The sequence below is a fragment of the Eriocheir sinensis genome, chromosome 19 (genome assembly GCF_024679095.1).
Source record: "Eriocheir sinensis breed Jianghai 21 chromosome 19, ASM2467909v1, whole genome shotgun sequence".
Lineage (NCBI taxonomy): Eukaryota > Metazoa > Arthropoda > Malacostraca > Decapoda > Varunidae > Eriocheir > Eriocheir sinensis.
In genome coordinates this window covers 19,564,053-19,587,649 of record NC_066527.1, presented here as the reverse complement: position 1 = coordinate 19,587,649, position 23,597 = coordinate 19,564,053, and the positions used below count along the sequence as shown (strand labels likewise).

The following is a 23,597-nucleotide window of genomic DNA, read 5'->3' as shown; positions in this document are numbered from 1 at the left end:
ATCAATAGCAGAGGCCTAGATTTCCCTACATCGTCATAATTCGTAAGGCATTTGAAGGCGACGCGCGGAGAAGCCCTCAAGACTCAGCTGATCTCTCACGTCGCGGAGGCAGTGTTGAGATGATTCCTATTTACCTCTTATAGGCTTACAATCGATTCAGTTCTTCCCTCATTTGATTAACTAACTCGCTTTACTCATTCTCACATCCATATAGTCGCATAGTTCTCCTTTATCGTCATTTAAAACGATGATGCTCAGGGCCCGTTTGTCTCAATAGCAGGCTACCATGAGTACCGTACTAACCTACTTTTTCCCATATTAATGGATTATGACCCATTAATCACATATCGGGCGACTTTTCACGCATTTTGGACAACATTGAGTACCGGGAAGTGACATATAGGCTACTAATGACAGAAAAAAGGCAATATGTGATAAATCCATGGACCATCGTCTGCTACAGTTCAATAGAGACGGGGGTTGCAAATCACCTTTACTTTAGTAATTTCTTTCTTGTTTCCGCGTTAGTATCATGGAGAATCGTCTAAAAATGTCTTATATTAGCCGTTTTATAGAGTAATGGCATTTTTCTCCCCTCCATCAGCTCCAAGGCAAGTACGGTCCGCGGGGAGGTTTGTTGACGTGCCGCGGGAGCCGAGCCAGGCAGCCTCTCGCCCCTGCCTCACCTCTCCTCGTCTCCCCGGCCTACCCAGGCTCATCTCGCCTCCCCAACGCCTCACACGCCTTCAAGAACACCCCGGCCTCTTCTCCCCATCCTCCCCGGACACAGATTGTCTCCCCACGCCTGCTGAAACGCCCCTGCCTTACCTCCCTCATCTCCCCACGCCTCCAAGAACATCCCTACCTCATCTCCCCACGCCTCCTAGAAAGCCCTGCCTCATCTCCCTCATCTCCCCACGCCCACAAGAGCACCCCTGCCTCAGCACCCTTATCTCCCCACGCCCCCAAGGAAACAGCCTGCCTCATCTCCTCATCTCCCCTGCCTCATCTCCTCATCTCCCCACGCCCACAAGAACACCCCTGTCTCATCTCTCCTGCCTCATCTCCTCCTCATCTCCCCACACTCACAAGAACACCCTGCTTCATCTCCCCTGCCTCCCCACCCTCATCTCCTCACACCCACAAGAACACCGCAGCTTCATCTCCCCACCCTGCCTCATCTCCCCAGCCTGCCCAGCCTCCCCTTCAGGATGGTGACGGCCAGCAACAGGAGCAGCGGGGAGGCCAAGGAGGACAAGAAGGCGTCTGCGGCCAACCCCAGCAACGGCCACGTCTCCAACCAGTGTGAGGACGGCCAGAAGGATGGAGGTGAAGCTCTCGGCACCCCAGACTCACTCATTTTGATCCCACCCTCCCTTGTGTGGCGGCCTGACCCCGGGAGATGATGCTGACAGTAATAATTTTATTCCCCTATCCCCCTTCCCCCGGTCTAGTCAGTCTCCCCCCCAGTCAGTCTTCTCCCATTCAGCCTTCCCCCAGTCTAATTGGTAAATGTCTAGATTGTCACCCGTGGGACATTGTTGGACGAGACTTTTTTTCTGGTGGTTCTGGGCGTGTAGTGAAATAATCTGCTGAATGATTCTGTCACAAATCATTGAATCACTAATAAAATGAGACTTTTCAATGCCTGTTGTGCACACGCCGCCGCCGCCGCTAAATATCTCGCAGAGAGAGGTTCAACTTGCTTACTGTTTCCATATTTCTCTCACTGCTCTCAAAGATCACAAATGGATAAACTAGAACAAAATCAGGCAAATTAATGTTTTTACTGGTGTGTTTTCTCCCAGCGTGCACGTGTGGTGGACAGCAGAATGATTTATTTCTGTGAGGAGGTATTTCTCACAACACCGGCCCGCGTAGTGGACCGTCCCCACCCTGTTCCGTCCTGCGCTGCGTATTTCTGCCACCACAGAAGTGCTACGTAAAGAATAAATTTAAACTAACTAAACCTAACTTGACGTATGGCCACAAAATTCATCATATAGGACCAAGGTGTTTTCTGTGGAGGCGGGTGACAATTTGGAATAATACCAACTTTTTTTTGTAGGGTCAGTGATTAGCAAGCATTTTTTATCTTTTTTTTTTTTTTTCCTTGAGCTGCTTCCTTCCATTACAGTAAAAAAAGAAGGAAGTCCTCCCTTACTCCCCGCTCCCAGTCTGCATCTCCCCCCCCAGGCGTCTCCCCAGGCCAGGCTGCCCCACAAGATGGGTTTTGGGGTCTATTCTATGTCTTGTGTTGTGGTGTCTGTGGAGGGCAAGGGGTAGTTAGGGGTATCAATTTCCTTAATTTCTGCTTCCTAGATTTTGTGTTTGTTTTCTTCCGTTTCTTCCATCTCCTTGCCCAGCCATCTGCTCAGGCCAGGCTGCTATGGTGCACTGCTGTGTCTAGCAGGGCTGTGTGTGTGTGTGTGTGTGTGTGTGTGTGTGTGTGTGTGTGTGTGTGTGTGTGTGTGTGTGTGTTGAGCCCCCCACGTGATGCATACTCCATGTGAGGGCAGACAAGGCTCCTGTATATGGACAGCATCTAGGAGGTGGAGAAGAACTGGCGGAGACGATACAGAACGCCCAACCTTAAGGAAGCTGATTTACCAAGATTGTATATACAGTCATACCCCGGGTTACAAGCTTACTAATTCATTCTGGAATTTTACTCTCAAAACAAAAATCTTGTAAACCAAAATGAACGAACACCATGATGCTGAAAACACTAAGATCACACGCTAGAGCACAAACGTGAGTGGACATGAGCGTTCGGGTGCTACCTCTGCGAGTGTACGTCTTGGAGTGAGATCATATTCCCATTGTTTTCCGCTCTTGAGCGCTCTCGTCTTGCAGCGAACAAAGGAAACCCACGCTCATGTCTTCAACTTGTACAAACAGGATGCTCGTACACCAAGTCACTGCTTGTAAACCAAGCCATTGCTAGTGATTTTTTTGCTCGTAAATCGAAACACGTAAATCAAAACACTCGTAAAGTAAGACACTTGTAAACTGAGGTATTACTGTATATATATATATATATATATATATATATATATATATATATATATATATATATATATATATATATATATATATATTGTGTGTGTGTGTGTGTGTGTATGCGCATGTGCGTGTCCTTGTATTGTTGGTGAAGGCCTTTGTGTGTATGTGTATCAGTAGGTAGGTATGTGCATGGTTAGTCTTTGTTGTGTGGGTGTAGTGTCCAGGTTGAGCAGGGCCTAACTGACTGAACTTTCTGCTTCCTCCTCCTCCCCAGCAGATAGTGGAATGCGTGTGGGGAAGGCGTACCAGGCAGAGATCCCTTCACTCCTTCCCTCGCATGGTAAGTCCAGGCTCAAGCTTTTTAGTCACCTCAAAACTATTACTCTATGGAGCAGTGTACACCAACCGTCTCATTCTGGGATCAAACTATTTTTTTCTGGTAAATTTCAATGCATTTTTAATTGATCTGATAGTTGTTTTTGCTTATGGTAAGTCCAGGCTCAAGGTTTTAGTCATCTCAAAACTATTCTGCTATGGGGCAATGTACACCAACTGTTACACTTATGGATGAAACTACTTTTCCTAATAAATTTTTCAGTTTTCTATACTATGTTAGTGTATTTCAGGGCCAACTCCCTTATGCTAATCAATTGATAGATGTTCTTTGTGTTAGCAGAGGACAGGTTTTCTATGTAGGCTACCATCAATATACATCAGTGCCAACATCCTTATATAAATGAGTCTTCTATACTGTGTTAGTGTATTTGAGGCCCAACTCCCTTATAATCAAATGGTAGTTTTATTTATGTTAGAGAGGGACAGGTTTGGACCATCAATATACATCAGTGCCAACATTCTTATAAATGAATCTTGTATACTGTGTTAGTGTATTAGAGGCCCAACTCCCTTATAATCAAATGGTAGTTTTATTTATGTTAGGAAGGGATAGGTTTTCTATGTAGCATCAATATGCATGAAGGATTGAGCTTATATTGTTTTTGACCCTTCCCGTTGCTCTCGGGATGTTGGTAAAGGCTTAGACAGGGTTCTCTGACACTGTTTGTGTGGCCAACTCCCTTATAATCAAATGGTAGTTTTATTTATGTTAGAGAGGGACAGGTTTTCTATGTAGCGTCAATCTACCATCGCCAACATCCTTATATCAGCGAGTCACGTCTTCCTCTCCGTTCCCCTTTCAGAGCGCAGGCCAGAGCAGTGTCCTGAGCGCGCACTGCTGGTGTGGGCGCCAAAGTTTGAGCTGAATGAAGAGAGCCGTGAGTATTGTAGGTTAAAAAGACAGCGTTTTCGTTTTCCTGAAATATACCTGAGATATATATATATATACTTACCAAACCCCAGCGGCCATTACTCACACTTACTTGCTGTGGCCGCTGATAATGAGTGATATTAATGATGATATATCTGCCAGGCCTTTATTAAGCACCACAAGGCATAGGAATGTAAGAATATACCATGAAAAGCATTATTATCCCTTCAATTATGGCTCTTAGGAATTGCCTCTCAGACCACACGACTTTCTACTCAAGCTCCCTATACTGTCCAAATCCCCTATGCAAGAGTTAACCTGTCCGCTGCGATTGGCATGGATTTGGCTTTCACTGGTAGCTTGGTAACATATTGTCCCAGGTCTTTCTCTGCCTCTGTGGTGGATAGTGGAGTGCTTCCCATGTGGTATTGATGTGCTGGATATCCCCTCCCAAGGTGCAGGACTTTACATTTTTCTTCATTGAATCGTAGCAGACACTTTTTGTTCCATTCCTGTAGCTTGGTGAGGTCTTCTTGTCGGAAATTCACAGTAAAGGGGTTAATTCATTTTGAGGTTAGACGGTCAATGTTACGCCTCCAACTATTGCTGTCCATTGCCTCGGCTTCTCAATTCCCAAGGCTGCCAAATTCTCTTCATGTATTGCTAACCGTCACCTAGACACTCTTTTATAGGGGCGGTGTTAGCAGGCTTTTCTAAGTTATTTATTTGCCCTTGAGTTGCTTCCTTAACTCTAAAAAAAATGTATAGTCACGAATGGTAAAAATAAGTACAAATAATACGTTACCATGATTTACTATTTCATTTTATTAGTCCAAAAGATTTCACATGTCCATTTCAGTAAGTTAAAATGATATCTATTGCTCATAAATCTACCCATGGAAATACTAACACCACAACCTCTATGAAAGCCTTATCAAATGTGTGTGTGTGTGAGCCTTGATATGTTTAGCAAAAAGAAAACTAGTCAGGTTTTCATGAGTGTGTTTTTCATGTTAATAGTACAGAAGATTTGTCAAACTACCACCGGGCTCATAAAACTACCCAAGGAAACACTCACAACAACCTCTACGAAAGCCTTATCAAATGTGTGTGTATGAGCCTTGATATGTTTAGCAAAAAGAAGATTAGTCAGGTTTTCATGAGTGTGTTTTTCATGTTAATAGTACAGAAGCCTTGTCAGACTACCACTTGGCTCATAAAACTACCCATGGAAACACCCACAACAACCTCTCTGAAAGCCTTATCAAATGTGGGTGTGTGAGCCCCCCAAATTCCCATTGCATGCCAGTCTGAGAAGTCCTGTTCCAAAGAGTGTTTTGAAGGGATAAATAATGCCAAGTGGTGACTATATAACCATTCAGTGAAGTGAAATGCAGCAAAAAACAAACAAAAACAAATAGGCCTGTTATGTAGAGGACACTTTCACCCAACGCTTCCTAACCAACCACACACACACACACACACACACACACACACACACACACACACACACACACACACACACAGCTTCAAGGAAAAGTTGGATAATTATAGATACGGAGATGGGACCACACGAGCGTAAGCCCAGGCCCTGTAAAATTACGACTAGGTAAATACAACTAGGTAAATACACACACAAACTGCATCACTGAATTGACATGGTACAAATCCTTCAGCTTAAAACAACACTCCGTTATCCTTTCTTCCCTCACCACCACCACCACCACCACCACTACCATCACCACCACCACCACCACCACCACACAGTCGAGCAATACATCTGGCTGGCCAAGGACAAGTACGGGTACAACGCTGAGCAGGCCCTGGGGATGTTGTTCTGGCACCGACATGACCTGGAAAAAGCCACCGCCGACCTCGCCAACTTCACACCCTTCCCTGACGAGTGGACGACTGAGGACAAGGTTCTGTTTGAGCAAGCGTTCCAGTTCCACGGCAAGAGTTTTCATCGCATACGCCAGATGGTGAGGATCAGAGGGGGTTACGGGGTGCTTGTGTCTGTCTCTCTCTCTCTCTCTCTCTCTCTCTCTCTCTCTCTCTCTCTCTCTCTCTCTCTCTCTCTCCACACTATTATAAAAATAATAATGATAAAAAAGCCATTCCTGTTCTTTCCTCCACACAATAACGAAGATAATGGTCATAAAAACATTCTTCTGTAGTCATTAAATTCAGTTCACATCCTTGTTTTCCCTCTCCCTCACCTCCACACAATAATAATAATAATAATAATAAAAACATGCTTCTGTGGTCTATAAATTCAGTTCTCATCATTCCCCCACAATGAAAATAATATTAAAATCATATGCTAACCACTCAGCCACTGCCCCCCTATGTTTCTTTAACCTTCCTCTCTCGCCAACCAAGCAATCAATTTTCAGCTTTCCAGTTCATTTCAGGTCAAGGTCTTTACTCTCAGAACATTACGTACACACACACACACACACACACACACACACACACACACACACACAAAAGAAGAACATTAACACTCACATTCTCTCCTTTCCAACATTCTCCTGCCTGTCCTTCCCAACCATGCAGTCAATTTTCAGCTTTCTAGTTCATTTCAGGTCAAGATCTTTACTGTCAAAACATTACATACACACACACACACATACACACACACACACACACACAAAATAAATAATAACACCCTCGTTCTCTCCTTTGTGACATTTTCGTCCTCCGTCCCTGGCCTCCACACACCAGCTGCCAGACAAGACCATTGCCCAGCTGGTCAAGTATTACTACCTGTGGAAGAAGACTCGCCAGCGGAGCTCCCTCATCGACCGCCATGCGCGAAAGCACACCGCCAAGATGCAGGTGTGTGGTGCGGCCCCCTGTTGAATGACCTCACTTTGTTGTATAGAAAGTCTCGTTAGTAAGGAAGCATATGTGGATTTTCTGAGTCAAGACCTTTAGTAACTGTTTGGGTTTTTGTTTGGTTAAGTTTAGGGTATCCTCAAATACATGATAGCCAGCACCTTATGGTATAAATCAACTGGCCTTTGCTGGAATCCTGGTAACATTTACTCCCAGGTCTTTCTCTGCCTCTGTGGTTAGATAGTGAAGTGTTTCCCATGTGGTATTGGCATGCTGGATATCCCCTCCCAAGGTGCAGGACTTTACATTTTTCTTCACTGAATTCTAGCAGCCACTTTTTGATCCATTCCTGTAGCCTGGTGAGGTCTCTTTTGGCCACTTTTAACTTCTGGCTATTATGGGAATGGTGAGTAGCAGGCTCTTGTTTCTACACTCTTTTTGTTGCCCTCGAGCGATAAAAAGGAGAAAAAAGGGAAATCTACAGTCAAGGGGTTAAACAGCATTTCTCTCTCCAGCAAATTTCCGAGGGTGTGGTGGGCGACAGCAGCGGCGATCGGTCTGAGGAGGACGAGGAGGGGAAGGGCGGCGAGGAGTCCAAGACCTGCTCCAACTGCACCATCCCCGCCTCCATGCTCAACGAGTCTCCCAAGGGCCTGCAGTGCCTCACCTGCTACAACCACTGGAAGTAAGTGTTCAGCCCGCTCAGGTTCATTCTCTCAGACAGTTTTGGCTTCGGGGACAGTTGGGTTCATGCTCTTTTTTATTTTTATTATTATTTATTGATTTATTTTTCACAGTGTAGAAGTCTTGTCTAACTATCACTAGGCTTGTAAAACTACCCTTCAAAATACTAAACCTCTACCAAAGCTTTGTCTAACTATCACTAGACTCATAAAACTACCCATGGAATTACTAACACAACCTCTACCAAAGCCTTGTCTAACTATTGCTAGACTCATAAAACTACCCATGGAATTACTAACACAACCTCTACCAAAGCCTTGTCTAACTATCACTAGGCTCATAAAACTACCCATGGAATTACTAACACAACCTCTACCAAAGCCTTGTCTAACTATCACTAGGCTCATGAAACTACCCATGGAAATACTAACACAACTTCTACCAAAGCCTTGTCTAACTATCACTAGGCTCATGAAACTACCCATGGAAATACTAACACAACTTCTACCAAAGCCTTGTCTAACTATTACTAGGCTCATGAAACTACCCATGGAATTACTAACACAACCTCTACCAAAGCCTTGTCTAACTATCACTAGGCTCATGAAACTACCCATGGGAATACTAACACAACTTCTACCAAAGCCTTGTCTAACTATTACTAGGCTCATGAAACTACCCATGGAAATACTAACACAACAGTCTATGAAAGCCTTACCAAATGTGTGTGTGTGTGTGTGTGTGTGTGTGTGTGTGTGTGTGTGTGTGTGTGTGAGCCCTGAAATGTTTCAGATTATGGACCTTTCAGTTCCTTATAGGGGAATATCTTTAACCTTGTATAAGCGACGTGCCAAATTTTTGGCTTTACCGTGTACCAGCACCGGACCAAATTTTTGCTATGATATAAACCCCCAAAATAGATGATGCATAAACTGATCACAAATGCGATGATATGTTTTATGAAATGGTTTGCGTGAGTGATAATTTTTCTCATTTTTCTCGCTTAAGAAACATGATCCCCGCAGCTACCAGGTTAAGAATGATAAATGAATACTGCCGCTGGTGTTATTAGTATGTCTGGTATTATGTATGTGTATGTGTGTGTGTGTGTGTGTGTGTGTGTGTGTGTGTGTGTGTGTGTTAACCTTTCATCAGTATTATAATGAGTACAGTCTTCCATGTGTGTGTGTGTGTGTGTGTGTGTGTGTGTGTGTGTGTGTTAACCTATCTGTATTTACCTAGTTGTCTGAGTGTGTGTGTGTGTGTGTGTGTGTGTGTGTGTGTGTGTGTGTGTGTGTGTTAACCTATCTGTGTATTTACCTAGTTGTCTGAGTGTGTGTGTGTGTGTGTGTGTGTGTGTGTGTTAACCTTAGCTGTGTATTTACCAAGTTGTCTGAGTGTGTGTGTGTGTGTGTGTGTGTGTGTGTGTGTGTGTGTGTTAACCTTAGCTGTGTATTTACCAAGTTGTCTGAGTGTGTGTGTGTGTGTGTGTGTGTGTGTGTGTCAGGGATGGAGTGAGTACAAGAGTTGTGTATTCCAATCTGAATTCTTCAAATTCTTACGAATACGAATTTAAATACACTGAAATGGTTTTCATTGGAATACAAACAGGAATACTTCTTGAAAGTATTCATGAATATGTTTCATTGAAGAGTACCTTCTTGACGTAACTGGTACAGCACTGTTCAAAAGTTATGCAACCGTACAATGAGCTCCTGAACAATGACTTCTGAGCAGTGCCAGTATTCAGTTATATATTACAGGTACAGAGGCATCAATCACACATACCTTAAATACGACTTATTTCTGATCATAAATTTTGAAGTATTCCTAAAATTATTCGCAGAATATGAATACTTTTCCTATGTATTCAAATGCGAATGAGAATACTTTGATTAATATCAATAATTATTTGAATACAAATATGAATACACCCAAATATGGTATTCGAATGTATTTGATTACGAATACTCCATCCCTGGTATGTGTGTGTGTGTGTGTGTGTGTGTGTGTGTGTGTGGGGGCAGCATCACCGTCAATCTTATTCTGAGGTGAACAGACTTGGCTTCTACAGGAAGATGGGGAGCCTGCGGCCGACGGTGGGGCCCATGAAGCGCGACAAGCAGCTCATCAAACACAAGCGCCGACCTCCACGCGGCATGCACATCAACCACGAGGTGAGAGAGAGAGAGAGAGAGAGAGAGAGAGAGAGAGAGAATAACCCAATAATATAGCCAGCAAATATATTTCACAAGCAAACAAAACAGTAATAGGGAAATCAATAAATAAGAATGAAAAGAGATTCTGAAAAATAATAATAAATAAAAAGCTAGACATGGATGTATGGCTTCTGGCCCTCCCTCATCCCCCCTTCTCTCCCTACTTCCTCCCCCCCAGGACCTGATGGCCATGATCTCCTCTGGCCCCCCTGGCCCCCCCGGCGCACCCACCCCCGGCCAACAGTTGCTGCGACACATGGAGAATGAGGTCATCGCACTCAAACGCCAGGTAAGGGGGGGCGGGATTTACATAGATGTTTACATAGATATTCAGACCTTACAAACCTTGTGACTTGACCTTAGTGAATGTCAAGAGAGAGAGAGAGAGAGAGAGAGAGAGAGAGAGAGAGAGAGAGAGAGAGGTAAAAGTTGAAGGAGTTAAAGAAACTAGTTTAAGTGAGAGAGAAAGAATAAAAGAAAATGAGAGAGGAGGAGAAGGAGGAGGAGGTTTAAAGGTAGAGAGAGAGAGAGAGAGAGAGAGAGAGAGTACACAATGAAATATGCGGAATGAATGAAGAGCAAGAGGGAAAGAATGGATAATAATAATAACAATAATAACAATGACAGGACAAAAATAATAATAATAATAATAAAGAAAATAATAGGTCCAGACGAAGTAAGTAATAATAATAATAATTGCAATGCCGTCTGTACCTAACCTTCGTCACTCCATAGGTCCAGAGTAACAAGGCGCAGATCAGCAGCCAGCGGAGCAAGATCGCCGAGGATGGGATCTCCACCTACCGACCGCCCCCCCAGGCCGGGCCCCCCAAGGCTAAATGGTCACACGAGGAGCTGCTTCTGGCTGTACAAGGTCAGTTCCGTGTGTAGAAAGGTCGCTGATTTGTGTTGCCGGTGATGATTTTCAGCTTTTTCTCGTTCTTTTTTTTTTTCGTCTTTTGTTTGTGCTACCTTACAAGGCGCACACACACACACACACACACACACACACACACACACACACTACTTGAATACTAGAGGACATAGTAAAAAGTTGAGGAAGGGAAGATGCTCAAGAGACATAAAGAAATATAGCTTCCCACAAAGAAATATAGAGGTTTGGAACAGACTAAGTGAAGAAATAGTATTGGTGAAGAGTGTGCAGAGCTTCAAGGAAAAGTTGGATAATTATAGATACGGAGACGGGACCACACCAGCGTAAGCCCAGGCCCTGTAAAATTACAACTAGGTAAATACAACTAGGTAAATACACACACACACACACACACACACACACACACACACACACACACACACACACACACACACACACACACACACATCCATTACACATACCCCCAAACACTTGCCTTCCATTCTCTTTCTTTTTTTCTTTCACTATTTATTGATTTATTTATTTATTTATGTATTTACTTAATCATTCATTTATTTTACGATTTTCTTTTTCTTTCTTTTACGCACTTACTTATTTATTTCCTTTGCCACTTAGCTCCCATCTTCTTTCCTTCCTTTCTCTTATCCACTTACTTACCTGGTGTTTCCTTTTTTTCCATCCACTTACTTACCTGGTGTTTCCTTTTTTTTCCATCCACTTACTTACCTGGTGTTTCCTTTTTTCCATCCACTTACTTACCTGGTGTTTCCTTTTTTCCATCCACTTACTTACCTGGTGTTTCCTTTTTTCCATCCACTTACTTACCTGGTGTTTCCTTTTTTTCCATCCACTTACTTACCTGGTGTTTCCTTTTTTCCATCCACTTACTTACCTGGTGTTTCCTTTTTTCCATCCACTTACTTACCTGGTGTTTCCTTTTTTCCCATCCACTTACTTACCTGGTGTTTCCTTTTTTCCCATCCACTTACTTACCTGGTGTTTCCTTTTTTCCATCCACTTACTTACCTGGTGTTTCCTTTTTTTCCATCCACTTACTTACCTGGTGTTTCCTTTTTCTCCATCCACTTACTTACCTGGTGTTTCTTTTATTCCGCAGCGGTGAGGTACTTCGGCAAGGACTTCAAGGCCATCGCCGAGATCGTGGGCAACAAGACCGAGAACCACGTGCGCAGCTTCTTCGTCACCTACCGGAAACGCTACAACCTCGACAATGTGCTCAAGCAGTGGGAGGAGGAGCACGGCCCGGTCCGCACCTCCGAGGCCGAGTGACAGGACCAGAAACGGCTGCCACCGCCACCACCACCGCCGCCAGCCGCAGCCACCACAACCACAACCACCGCCACCACCACAGTAGTTTCAGTAGCCTCCACCGCATCCACCACAGTCACCGCTGCTAAGACGACGAATTCCACCGTAAAGTAACGTTGAAGTGTGTTAATAGTAAGGGTTTATTAGTAAGGGTTAAGTAGTAGTAGTAGTAGTAGGGGTAGACTCAACCACCACAACCACAACCAAAATCACCACCACGCTCAGCTCCACCACCCCCATCTCAACCACAGTCTCGGAAACAACCAACTCCGCCATGAAATCAGTGAAATAGTAATGATAACAGGAATAGTCACAACCACCACCACCGCCATCATCTCCACCACCCCCATCTCAACCACAGTCACCGAAACAACCAACTCTGCCATACAATAATTGAGATAGCAATGATAACAGGAATACTCACAACAACCACCACCACCACCGTCATCTCAACCACAGCCTCAGAAACAACCAACTCCACCATAAAATAGCGAAATAGTATTGATAACAGGACTCAAAACCACCGAAATCACCACCACACTAACCTCAACCATCACAGCAACCGAAAATAACAAACTCCAAATAAATTCTCACCCTGAAATCGTAACAGCAACCGAAGCAACCACACTCACAGCTATCACCACCACAGTAGCCTTGATTTCCACCACAGCAACCACAGTAAAGTCGATAAAGTAAGGTATCGTAAGAGTGAACTATTCGTAACAGCATCCCTTGGTATTTACGTAGTGAGATGGGAAGTTATTTCTTACCTTTCCTTATTATTCTTATTTTGAAGGGACTGTGTTGATGGGGTATGCTAATGATGGGGTTGTTGATAGGTTACTTCTATAATTCCTTCCCCTTCTGTCTCTCTCTGGCATATGACCACAGATGTTGCGCCCACTAAACGAAAATTTCCAAACTGTTGATGGGTTATGTAAATGAGGTGTGTTGATGAGGCTATGTTGATGGGATGTGTTGATGATGGGGGTATTGGCACTCATTCACTTATAGTATTCATTAGTTAAGTGGTGGTCTGGTCCATCACATTTTGTAAGTTGGCGGCAATGTGTTCCTCTGTGTGTGTGTGTGTGTGTGTGTGTGTGTGTGTGTGTGTGTGTGTGTCGTCTCTCAGAAGCATCAAGGTTAGGCTGTATTTACTTCTTTTTTTTTTTTTTTTTTTTTTTTTTTTTTTTAACTGAAAAATGTATACTACCCTTGATTATGTACTTGGTGACTGTTGCAAAGCTCATACCAACCCTCGTCTGTTCATTCTCAAGCTCCCGGTAAGTTGTGTCGCCTTATAGTATCATCCTAGGTCTGGCTCAAGGCTGGTAAGATCTCACAACATTAACCTTTGCTATGTAAGAACGCTCTAATGCCAGACTTTCTAAATGTGGCACTAGTATTTATTAAGTTATGAGGCTAGTGTGGCTTTTTTTAATTCTAGTTGTGGGAGGAATTAGTTCAGAAGTGTTGGATTGTCACAGGGTTAAGTCAGCATATTGCAAACTCAAGTCGTGAAAAGTGATGCGAATGATCAACAAAACCAGCTAAACATGCCTTGAGAAGAGGGAAAACAAGACAGACCAGGCACATTATATTACAGAGGATAAATGCCAGACTTTCTAAATGTGGCACTCGTAGTTATTAAGTTATGAGGCTAGTGTGGCTTTTTTTAATTCTAGTTGTGGGAGGAATTAGTTCAGAAGTGTTGGTTTGTCACAGGGTTAAGTCAACATATTGCAGACTCAGCCATGAAAAGTGATGTAAAAGAATTAATGAAACCAGCTAAACATGCCTTGAGAATAGAGAAAACAAGACAGACCAGGCACATTATATTACAGAGGATAAATCAACAGGCATTAGAGCATTGTTAAAACATCCAGTGACTTACTATTAGGTCGTATAATCATGGTGAGGCAACCGCATAGGATAACGTATTGCAAACTTAGCCATGAAAAGTGATGTAAAAGAATTAATGAAACCAGCTAAACATGCCTTGAGAATAGAGAAAACAAGACAGACCAGGCACATTATATTACAGAGTATAAATTAAAAGGCATTAGAGTATTGTTAAAACGTCCAATGACTTACTATTAGGTCATATGATCATGGTGAAGCAGCATCGTGGGATAACTTCTGCAAAATCATTAGCAGTGGGTGGGGGAGCACCTTACCAAGATATCCAGAAAGGAGAGGCTGTAGATGATTGCGTTAATGACTTACAGATTTTATACTAGCTTAAAGCGTTACCAAATGGTTCATGCAAAATACTATGTGTGTATAGCACTGCCTGGCTGATTGATCATTGCAATATTGTATGGACCTGATGAAGGACTTGCAGTATTTATATCAACTTGACTCTGCCTTCACTGCCTGGCTGAGTGATCATTGCAATATTCGTACTGACTTGATGAAGGACTTGGACTATTTATACCAACTTGTTTTTGCCTTCACTGCCTGGCTGAGTGATCATTGCAATATTCGTACTGACCTGATGAAGGACTTGCCGTATTTATATCAACTTGACTTTGCCTTCGCTGCCTGGCTGAGTGATCATTGCAACATTCGTACTGACCTGATGAAGGACTTGCCGTATTTATATCAACTTGATTTTGCCTTATTCAGACTGGATGGATAATGACGAACTTTGATTTAGTTTCCGTATTTATTGGACACTGACAAAAGTTAAGTGGATTCTCACCTGTTTGGCACTAAATTTGTGTTATTTTACTATATAATATAAAGAGTTATGCCCGGCAGTGTGGACCCCAGTGTGCAATATGAAGGAAGGGATTTGGTTCACACTCAAGGTTGACTGTGGACAAAACGTGATTTCTTTTTAGTATATTAACTAATTTTCTGGATTTTGTTTCGTACCTTGGGTAGAATTTCTCATGATGGCAAGTCTCTAGTCTACCGTTTGTTATGGACCAACAAAACAATTACTCTTTTGTATATTAGTTAATTTTCTGGATTTTGTTTCGTACCATGGCTAGAATTTCTCATAATGGCAAATCTTTTAGTCTACTGTTTGATTTATGGACCAACAAAACAATTTCTTTTTCATATATTAATTAATTTTATGGATTTTGTTTCGTACCATGGCTAGAATTTCTCATAATGGCAAACGTTTAGTCTACTATTTGAATATTTTAATTTTTTCAGCTAAATGAGGCCCCGTTCACACTGTGCTGACTCTGGGCCACGACAGCCCAGCAACTCTGAGGCCCCTTTCACACTGTGCCGAATTAGCAACCGGTTATCATTTCCAGACCTCTGTCCGACCAGGTGCGACCCTTTCACATCAACATTTCACACCCAAAACCTCGTATACCTTGAGTCGCTGGGTTGTCGTGGCACAGAGTCGGTACAGTGTGAATGGGGCTTAAATACATATACACATGTTGCAGATAAAGTAGTTTCTTGAAAATATTGTTGAGCTGTCGTACCGGAGTTCCTACTTCTCGATAATCATGTCTGCAAGAAACCGTTTATTCCGCCCGTGTTCTGACAGACCAGTATTATAAAACACTTTCACTTATCACATCACCTATTTCTAAAGGTTAAAGAGGGGATCAGTCGGGTTGTAATGAGTGTTTCTTTAAGTTGACGGTACAGAAGAAGGGTCGGACTACCACCAGGGTCATAAAACTACTCCTGGAAATGCCCCGAGCTCCTACGAAAGCCTCGTCTAATAGGTGAACTTGGGCGAGGAAATGTTTAAAGATACGTCCCTTAGACCCACCGTTAACCCGTCCGCTGTGATTGGCACGGATTTTGCCTTCACTGTTAGCCTGGTAACATATAGTCCCAGGTTCTCTGCCTCTGTGGTGGATAGTGGAGTGTTTCCCATGTGGTATCACTCACTCACTTCTTTGGGTACAGGAGGAGTGACTACTAAGAGAGAGACACACACTCACTCACTCACTCACTCACGCATACCCAGTGTCGGAGTGCTATTAGGCAAGGTGTGATGGCAGGTACAAAGTGCTAACGAAGGAGGGATGTAAGAGTTTTTGTCGTGAGGTAAATTAAGACAAAAAAAAAGACATGTACAGCTGAGAATAGACTTGTAAGGGTGTGATTGTAATATGCAAGGTGGCAGTTTGTCGTAATAAGAGTTAGCATCTTATGAATTCACCTCATTTCTGTGTGTTCTGATAAGTTTGTTGTTTTTATGTATGGCAAAGAGGTGAGTTTTGGGTCCATGTTATTAAATGCATCGGGTCCCCATTATGACTTTCCTGCAGTGTGTTGTATTTGTTTTGTATCATCAACACCACACAAAGAATACAACTCCTCTCTTTATAGGTCTGTTACTCTGACGCACTATTCCTAATTTCTATGTATGTGTATTTACCTATTTGTAGTCTACCGGGCCCGAGCTAAACTCTAATAGTCCTGTCTCCATATCTACATTTATCCAGCCTTTCCTTCATTTGTTGGACACTGCTTGCCTCCTCCTGTGTGTGTGTGTGTGTGTAAGATATAAGTATACATATCTGTACATAGCCATCACTGGTACTATACATACAAACTTCACCTAATGCATAGATTTGTGACAGCACCACCACCACTAACACCACCACCACTAATGTATTTTATAAGGACTTGCTAAACCACTGATTGCACTTAAAAATTTGAAGGTCTTTGTATTGGTTTGTGTGTGTGTGTGTGTGTGTGTGTATAATTCACCACGTCCTGATCATAAGCTAGACTTGTCATGGCCAGCAAGTACCCTCCCGATTAAACCATTTCATTGTAGTATATCTCTGGGTACTGCTGGGACCTTCACACACCACACACCACACACCCCTTGATTCCCCATGCTCGAGGGGGGACAGTAACCTCTCCTTTCCAATAAAAAAATCCCGGCCTGAGTTCTGAGCAGGACTCAAACCTCCACCAGCCTGTGAGTGTGAATGTGCTTATAACACCAAGAGTAAAGGCTTCAGAATGAGGCTAACACTATTTACCTGCACCTCAGCTATTGCCACAACTACTAATACTAATGAAGGGCAAAGTTGGAGAAATTGGAATAAGACTGTTTGATGAGGGAAGGAAGTGAGTACTGAATTTGATACTGTTTGCTAATGATACGGTGCTCATTGCAGAAAATGAAAGTGACCTACAAAATTTGGTCAGTGTTTTTGATAGTGTCTGTAATAGGAGAAAGCTGAAAGTAAATGTCAACAAAAGTAAAGTGATGGTTTGTGAGCGAAGTAGAAGTGAGGTTGTAGATTTTGTATGCCCATATACAGTGGGAATTGAATGTGAAAAAGAATGCAAAATAATTTTGAATGGTGAAGAAATGGAGGAAGTCAATGAGTTTAAGTACCTTGGATCAGTTATGTGTAAGCATGGTGGTATGGAGGGAGAGATAAGAGAAAGGGCATTGCAAGGAAGAAGGGTGGTAGGGTTTTTGGGACGAATCATGAATGGCAGAAGTGTGAGCATGGAGGTAAAGAGGGATTTGAGAAATACAATAATAGTACCAACCCTCACATATGCAAGTGAAACATGGGCCTGGAATGAAAGCCAGAGGTCTAGAGTGCAGGCAGTGGAAATGAGTTATTTGAGGAGTGCTTGTGGTGTGAGTAGAATGGATGGAATGAGCAATGAAAGTGTGTACGAGCATTTTGGAATGTGTCACAGGGGTGAAGGGAAGAAGTGTGGAGTGGTGGAAGAAGTGAAGTGACAGACCTTAAAGTGGTTTGGCCACATGGAACGAATGGAGGAGAGTAAGACGACCAGAAGGGTGTATGTGAGTGAGATAGAGGGAGGGAATGCTAGAGGACGACCTCCAGTGAAATGGAGGGATAGGGTGCAAGAGTACGTTGGGGAGAGGGGGGAAAGATCTTTGAGAACCTTTGAGCAGGCAAGGAGGGAGTGTCTGGATAGAGAAAGATGGAAGCTCTTCTGCCATGGCCATCCCCTGGTGGGAGCTCCTAGGAGCAGGCGTCGATAAAATGAATGAATGATGATTACTACTTCTACTACTACTATGAAACTCAGCTTGACTTTGAGTGATTGTGAATGTGCTTATAACACCAAGAGTAAAGGCTTCAGAATGAGACTAACACCATATATTTGCACTACAGCTATTGCCACTACTACTACTAATACTAATGTCACTACTTCTACTACTAGGTACTATTACCACAACTACTACTACGAAACTCAGCCTGACTGTGAGTGATTGTGACTGTGCTCATAACATCAAGAGTAAAGGCTTCAGAATGAGACTAACACCATATATTTGCACCACAGCTATTGCCATCACTACTAATACAATGTCACTACTACTACTACTACCACTCTGCACCAGCACCCTCACACCCCTTTCAGTAAGTGTGGAGTCTTTGTACATAGCAATGCCGTGATCACCCTTGTCACCCTAAGCTAGCCGTGTAAGAGTCAGGTCGCTGCGCCACACTGCTCGCCCTAGTGTTACGGAGATGTTATTTTAGCTGCCAACGTCCTCGGGGATTCTCAACCAAGGTTCCTGTCGTATTACAGACACACAGACAGACGGATAGAGAGACAAACAGACATGGGTATACTTATTCATACACTCATTCATTCACGTGCATACTGACAGACAGACAGACAGATATTCATACATACAGACAGACAGACATGCATATATTTATTCATACACACATCCGTTCACAAGCATACATAGATTCACATATCGTACACACACACACATTGTTCACTTACATACATAGGCTATATTCATACATTCACCTGCTTACATATATACATGCATACATAGGTACATACATATCCACTTGGAATCATACCTAACATACATACCTATATACATTCATACATCATTCCATACATTCATTCATACATCAGTCCATACATACATATTCATACATCACTGCATACATACATACATACATACATAGATATATACATACAGGTTTATTTATACATACTTTCTGCCTTGCTTCTTAAAGTGAGCCAACATGTGGAGGATTTTTTTTTCTACAATATATTTTTTCTTTTTTTGATTAATTGCTCATGTGTGTGTGTGTGTGTGTGTGTGTGTGTCCCTAATTCATACCTAATATTTTTTTGTTCACTTGACAATGTATATATAAATAGTTAGTTTTATTCCCTATTATTATTATTATTATTATTATTATTATTATTATTATTATTATTATTATTATTATTATTATTATCATCATTATTATTTATTCCAATAGTGTGTTCTCTGTACCAATGTGTATTTATTAATTAGCTAATACACCTACTCTAATTATAATTGTTCTGTATCTCATCATTCTATTTTTTTTTTTTTTTTTTTTTTTTTTTTTTTGTGTGTGTGTGTGTGTGTGTGTCCTGCCATTCACACAACACTGGACTGAAAGAGAAAAAAATCCCCATATCATTTTTTCCTTTCATTCTAACACACCAAAAAACTCCTATTAGTGTCCCATTCATGTGTTACCCCTTACACTCTTACACATTATTACATATTATTCACCACTATTAATTGCTTGCAGTAAGAGTCCATTATATATATTAGTTTTCCCCATTGAAATAGTACAGTAAAGAGACCATTATATACAGTGGCGGATCCAGCCCCAGGTGAAGGGGGGGGCTGATGTATACAAGATGGGTGCCATACCATACATAATATTTGCTAGCATTGCAATTAGATCTAATAGTAGTAATAGTAGTATTGTTATTATTATTATCATTATTATCATTATAATTAGTAGGCTAGTAGTAGTGTTCACAGGAATGATACCCCCCCAGATCTCAGTGAATCTTTGAAAGGGTACAATTTAGGTCCTAAAAGGGTGGTGGTGACTGCCCATTTAGGCCCCCCCCCCCCCCCCCTGGATCTGCCACTGATTTTGTAGATTAAACACTCATTGAAATATTAACAGTGAAGGTCCATTATATTAAACACCCATTGAAATAGTGTAGTACAGAGACCGTTAATCAGTTTTACCCATTGAAATAATACACTGGAAGACCATTATGTTAAGTTTACCCATTGAAATAAAGTAGAAAAAGCCCATTACTCAGGTTTACCCATTGAAATAAAGTAGAAAAGCCCATTACTCAGGTTTACCCATTGAAATAAAGTAGAAAAAGCCCATTAATCAGGTTTACCCATTGAAATAAAGTAGAAAAAGCCCATTAATCAGGTTTACCCATTGAAATAAAGTAGAAAAAGCCCATTAATCAGGTTTACCCATTGAAATAAAGTAGAAAAAGCCCATTACTCAGGTTTACCCATTGAAATATTAACAGTGAAGGTCCTGTACCAAACACCCATTGAAATAGTATGTAAACTGACCATTATATTAGTTTTACCCATTGAAATAAAAGAAAAAAAAGGTCCATTAATCAGTTTTACCCATTGAAATAATACAGTAAAGTGAGTTCAGTGACCATTATATACATTACTTAAACGCCCATTGAATAAAGCACTCCATACCAGCAACTGAAAAACTACACCATTATTTTTCCATCATGCATATCACACTTTTTTCCACCCCCTTAAAAATACATTGATTATCCATTGACGATTAAAATTTCAACATTGTGTGTGTGTGTGTGTGTGTGTGTGTGTGTGTGTGTGTGGAAATGTTCTTGTCATATATATTTTTTCTAAGTAATGTTATATATCAATGGCAATATATAGGTACGTGTTTAAGAGCACAGTTTTTGATATCTTTGAGAATTCATAAATGTTTGTAATGGATGTGATTTTTTTTTTTCCTATCTTTATTCTTCCTATCTTTTTTACTATCTTTTTTCTTCCTATCTTTATTCCCCTTTCTATCTTTATTCTTCCTATCTTTATCCTCTATTTCTTCCCCTTCCTGTCTTCTTTCTTCCTATCTTTTTTCTTCCTATCTTTATTCCCCTTTCTATCTTTATTCTTCCTATCTTTATCCTCTATTTCTTCCCCTTCCTGTCTTCTTTCTTCCTATCTTTTTTTCCCATCTTTTTTCTTCCTATCTTTATTCCCCTTTCTATCTTTATTCTTCCTATCTTTATCCTCTATTTCTTCACCTTCCTGTCTTCTTTCCTCCTATCTTTTTTCTTCCTATCTTTATTCTTCCTATCTTTATCCTCTGTTTCTTCCCCTTCCTGTCTTTAATCTTCCTATCTTTATTCCTCCTATCTCTATTCTTCCTATCTTTATTCTTCCTATCTTCTTTCTTCCTATCTTTTTTCCTATCTTTTTTCTTCCTATCTTTATTCCCCTTTCTATCTTTATTCTTCCTATCTTTATCCTCTATTTCTTCCCCTTCCTCTCTTTATTCTTCCTATCTTTATTTCTCCTATCTCTATTCTTCCTATCTTTACCCCTTCCTATCTTTAGTTCGGTTTTTAATTTCTCATTTTTTTATATATATTTCTTTTTTCTTTAATTTGAATCTTTGGTTTCTAATAATTTTTTCTCCTTTTCATCCTTTTCTTTCTTTCTTCCTCTCTCTGCTAATTTAACTTCTTTTTTAGGTATTTTCTAATCTACCTTTCGACCTAATTTATTTTCATGCTTGGACTTCACACTTATCTATATTTTCCTCCTCCATTTCATTCCTCTTCATGTTATAATAATACTTTCCACCCTCGCTCATGTTGTATTCCCAGCACTGTGTTACCCATTCTTTCCGTCACCACCAGTATTTCAGTGTATGTGGGTTTATATACATTTATTTTTTCCCTTCATATCCCTTTGCGCCTCTGGTTGTTGCATAATAATTGTAAGACCATCAATAGTCACAGTATTTCCTAACATTGTACAGGTTTACAAAATAAGATTCAAGAAATGTGTGGCTTTATTTATTCCCCTTATCGCCCCAGAATCCATAACTCAGAACTTTTCCCCTTTAACCCGTCCACTGCGATTGTCCCGGATTTGGCTTTCACTGGCAGCCCGGTAACATAATAGTCCCAGGTCTTTCTCTGCCGCTGTGGTGCCTAGTGGAGTGTTTCCCATGTGGTATTGGTTTGCTGGGTATCCCCTCCCAAGGTGCAGGACTTTACATTTTTCTTCATTGAACTGTAGCAGACACTTTTTGTTCCATTCCTGTAGCTTGGTGAGGTCTTCTGGTAGGAAATCCGCAGTCAAGGGGTTAAGAAATATATGACTTTTTCCCCTTTCCCCCTACACTGAAGTCCAGAGTCACTCCATAACTCAGTGTTAATGGGTGCTGAGGTCAGGAAAGGATGAGAGGATGTGCTGAGTGAAGCAGGTAAGTCTGATTTATATAGTTACATGACTCATTTCTCTCTGGTAAATGTATGGAGCAAGTAACTGGCCTTCATCCCTTAATTAATTTTGTTTTCTCAATGCCCTTTCACTGATCTCAATTATATTAATGATAATTCTCCATAGTTGGCTGTGTTCTCAATGGGATGGTTTTTGCTCTCACTGATCTCAATAATAACAATGATAAACGTCTCCATAGTTGGCTGTGTTCTCTATGGGATGGTTTTTGCTGTCACTGATCTCAATAATAACAATGATAAATGTCTCCATAGTTGGCTGTGTTCTCAATGGGATGGTTTTTGCTGTCACTGATCTCAATAACATTAATGATAAATGTCTCCATAGTTGGCTGTGTTCTCAATGGGATGGTTTTTGCTGTCACTGATCTCAATAATATTAATGATAAATGTCTCCATAGTTGGCTGTGTTCTCAATGGGATGGATTTTGCTGTCACTGATCTCAATAATATTAATGATAAATGTCTCCATAGTTGGCTGTGTTCTCTATGGGATGGTTTTTGCTCTCACTGATCTCAGTAATAACAATGATAATAATAATAATAATAATAATAATAATAATAATAATAATAATAATAATAATAGTAATACTAATAATGGTCTCCTTAGGTGGCTGTGTTCTCAGTGGGGTGTTTATCATTTTATTTAATTAATTACACAAATACAATTATACACATGCATATAATATCAAAATGGTTGTAGCTAATTATGTCATCTTCACCTTATTACCTCTATATATTTTCCTGATACGTACATAATATTTCACAAAGACACATTCTCCCAAGATACATGATTTTTTTATATATGATATCAATCAATCAATCATAGCATATAATACTTTCAATACTCGCATCTCCTCTGGTGTCTGCAAGTGTTTATTGAGGGACACTAACACCATAAAAGTCTATATTAATGATCAGTAACCAGAATTAACCATTCCTCCTGAAATTGACCTCTCTTGGCCACTCTCCTAAACTATTTACAGTCACTGAATAGCAGGCTTTATTTTTTTTTATTTTTTTATTATTGATTTGTTTCCTTTGCTGTAGGAAAAAAAGGTAAATATTTAGGATATAT

At 41.2% G+C, this 23,597-nt stretch overlaps 1 protein-coding gene across 26 annotated transcripts; it reads left to right on the top strand.

Annotated features, from left to right (window-relative positions):
- Nucleotides 1-622: 622 nt before the first annotated feature.
- Nucleotides 623-22,063, top strand: LOC127000862 (REST corepressor 1-like). Of its 26 annotated transcripts, none has more exons than XR_007754572.1 (12): nucleotides 623-1,329; nucleotides 3,281-3,346; nucleotides 4,206-4,289; nucleotides 6,041-6,255; nucleotides 7,001-7,114; nucleotides 7,630-7,799; nucleotides 9,858-9,975; nucleotides 10,196-10,306; nucleotides 10,753-10,891; nucleotides 12,030-20,258; nucleotides 20,381-20,462; nucleotides 20,504-22,063. XR_007754572.1 is itself a non-coding variant. In XM_050864966.1 (10 exons), exons 1-10 carry the CDS (start codon nucleotides 1,212-1,214, stop codon nucleotides 12,200-12,202), a joined length of 1,281 nt encoding a protein of 426 aa, XP_050720923.1. In that variant the 5' UTR covers nucleotides 623-1,211; the 3' UTR covers nucleotides 12,203-22,063. The 26 variants fall into 26 exon arrangements, 7 of the variants coding, with proteins under 7 accessions (XP_050720923.1, XP_050720921.1, XP_050720922.1 ...); XR_007754573.1 differs by having other exon boundaries at nucleotides 20,340-20,421; XR_007754567.1 differs by having other exon boundaries at nucleotides 20,340-20,462.
- The last annotated feature ends 1,534 nt before the right edge of the window (nucleotides 22,064-23,597 follow it).

What these genes read in the sequence shown, in the direction of transcription:
- LOC127000862 (XM_050864959.1), top strand. Translation starts at nt 1,212, where the DNA reads ATGGTGACGGCCAGCAACAGGAGCAGCGGGGAGGCCAAGGAGGACAAG. An exon ending in GGACGGCCAGAAGGATGGAG is followed by an intron (nt 1,330 to 3,280) that starts GTGAAGCTCTCG and finishes CCTCCTCCCCAG; the next exon opens with CAGATAGTGGAATGCGTGTG. An exon ending in AGCACACCGCCAAGATGCAG is followed by an intron (nt 7,115 to 7,629) that starts GTGTGTGGTGCG and finishes TTCTCTCTCCAG; the next exon opens with CAAATTTCCGAGGGTGTGGT.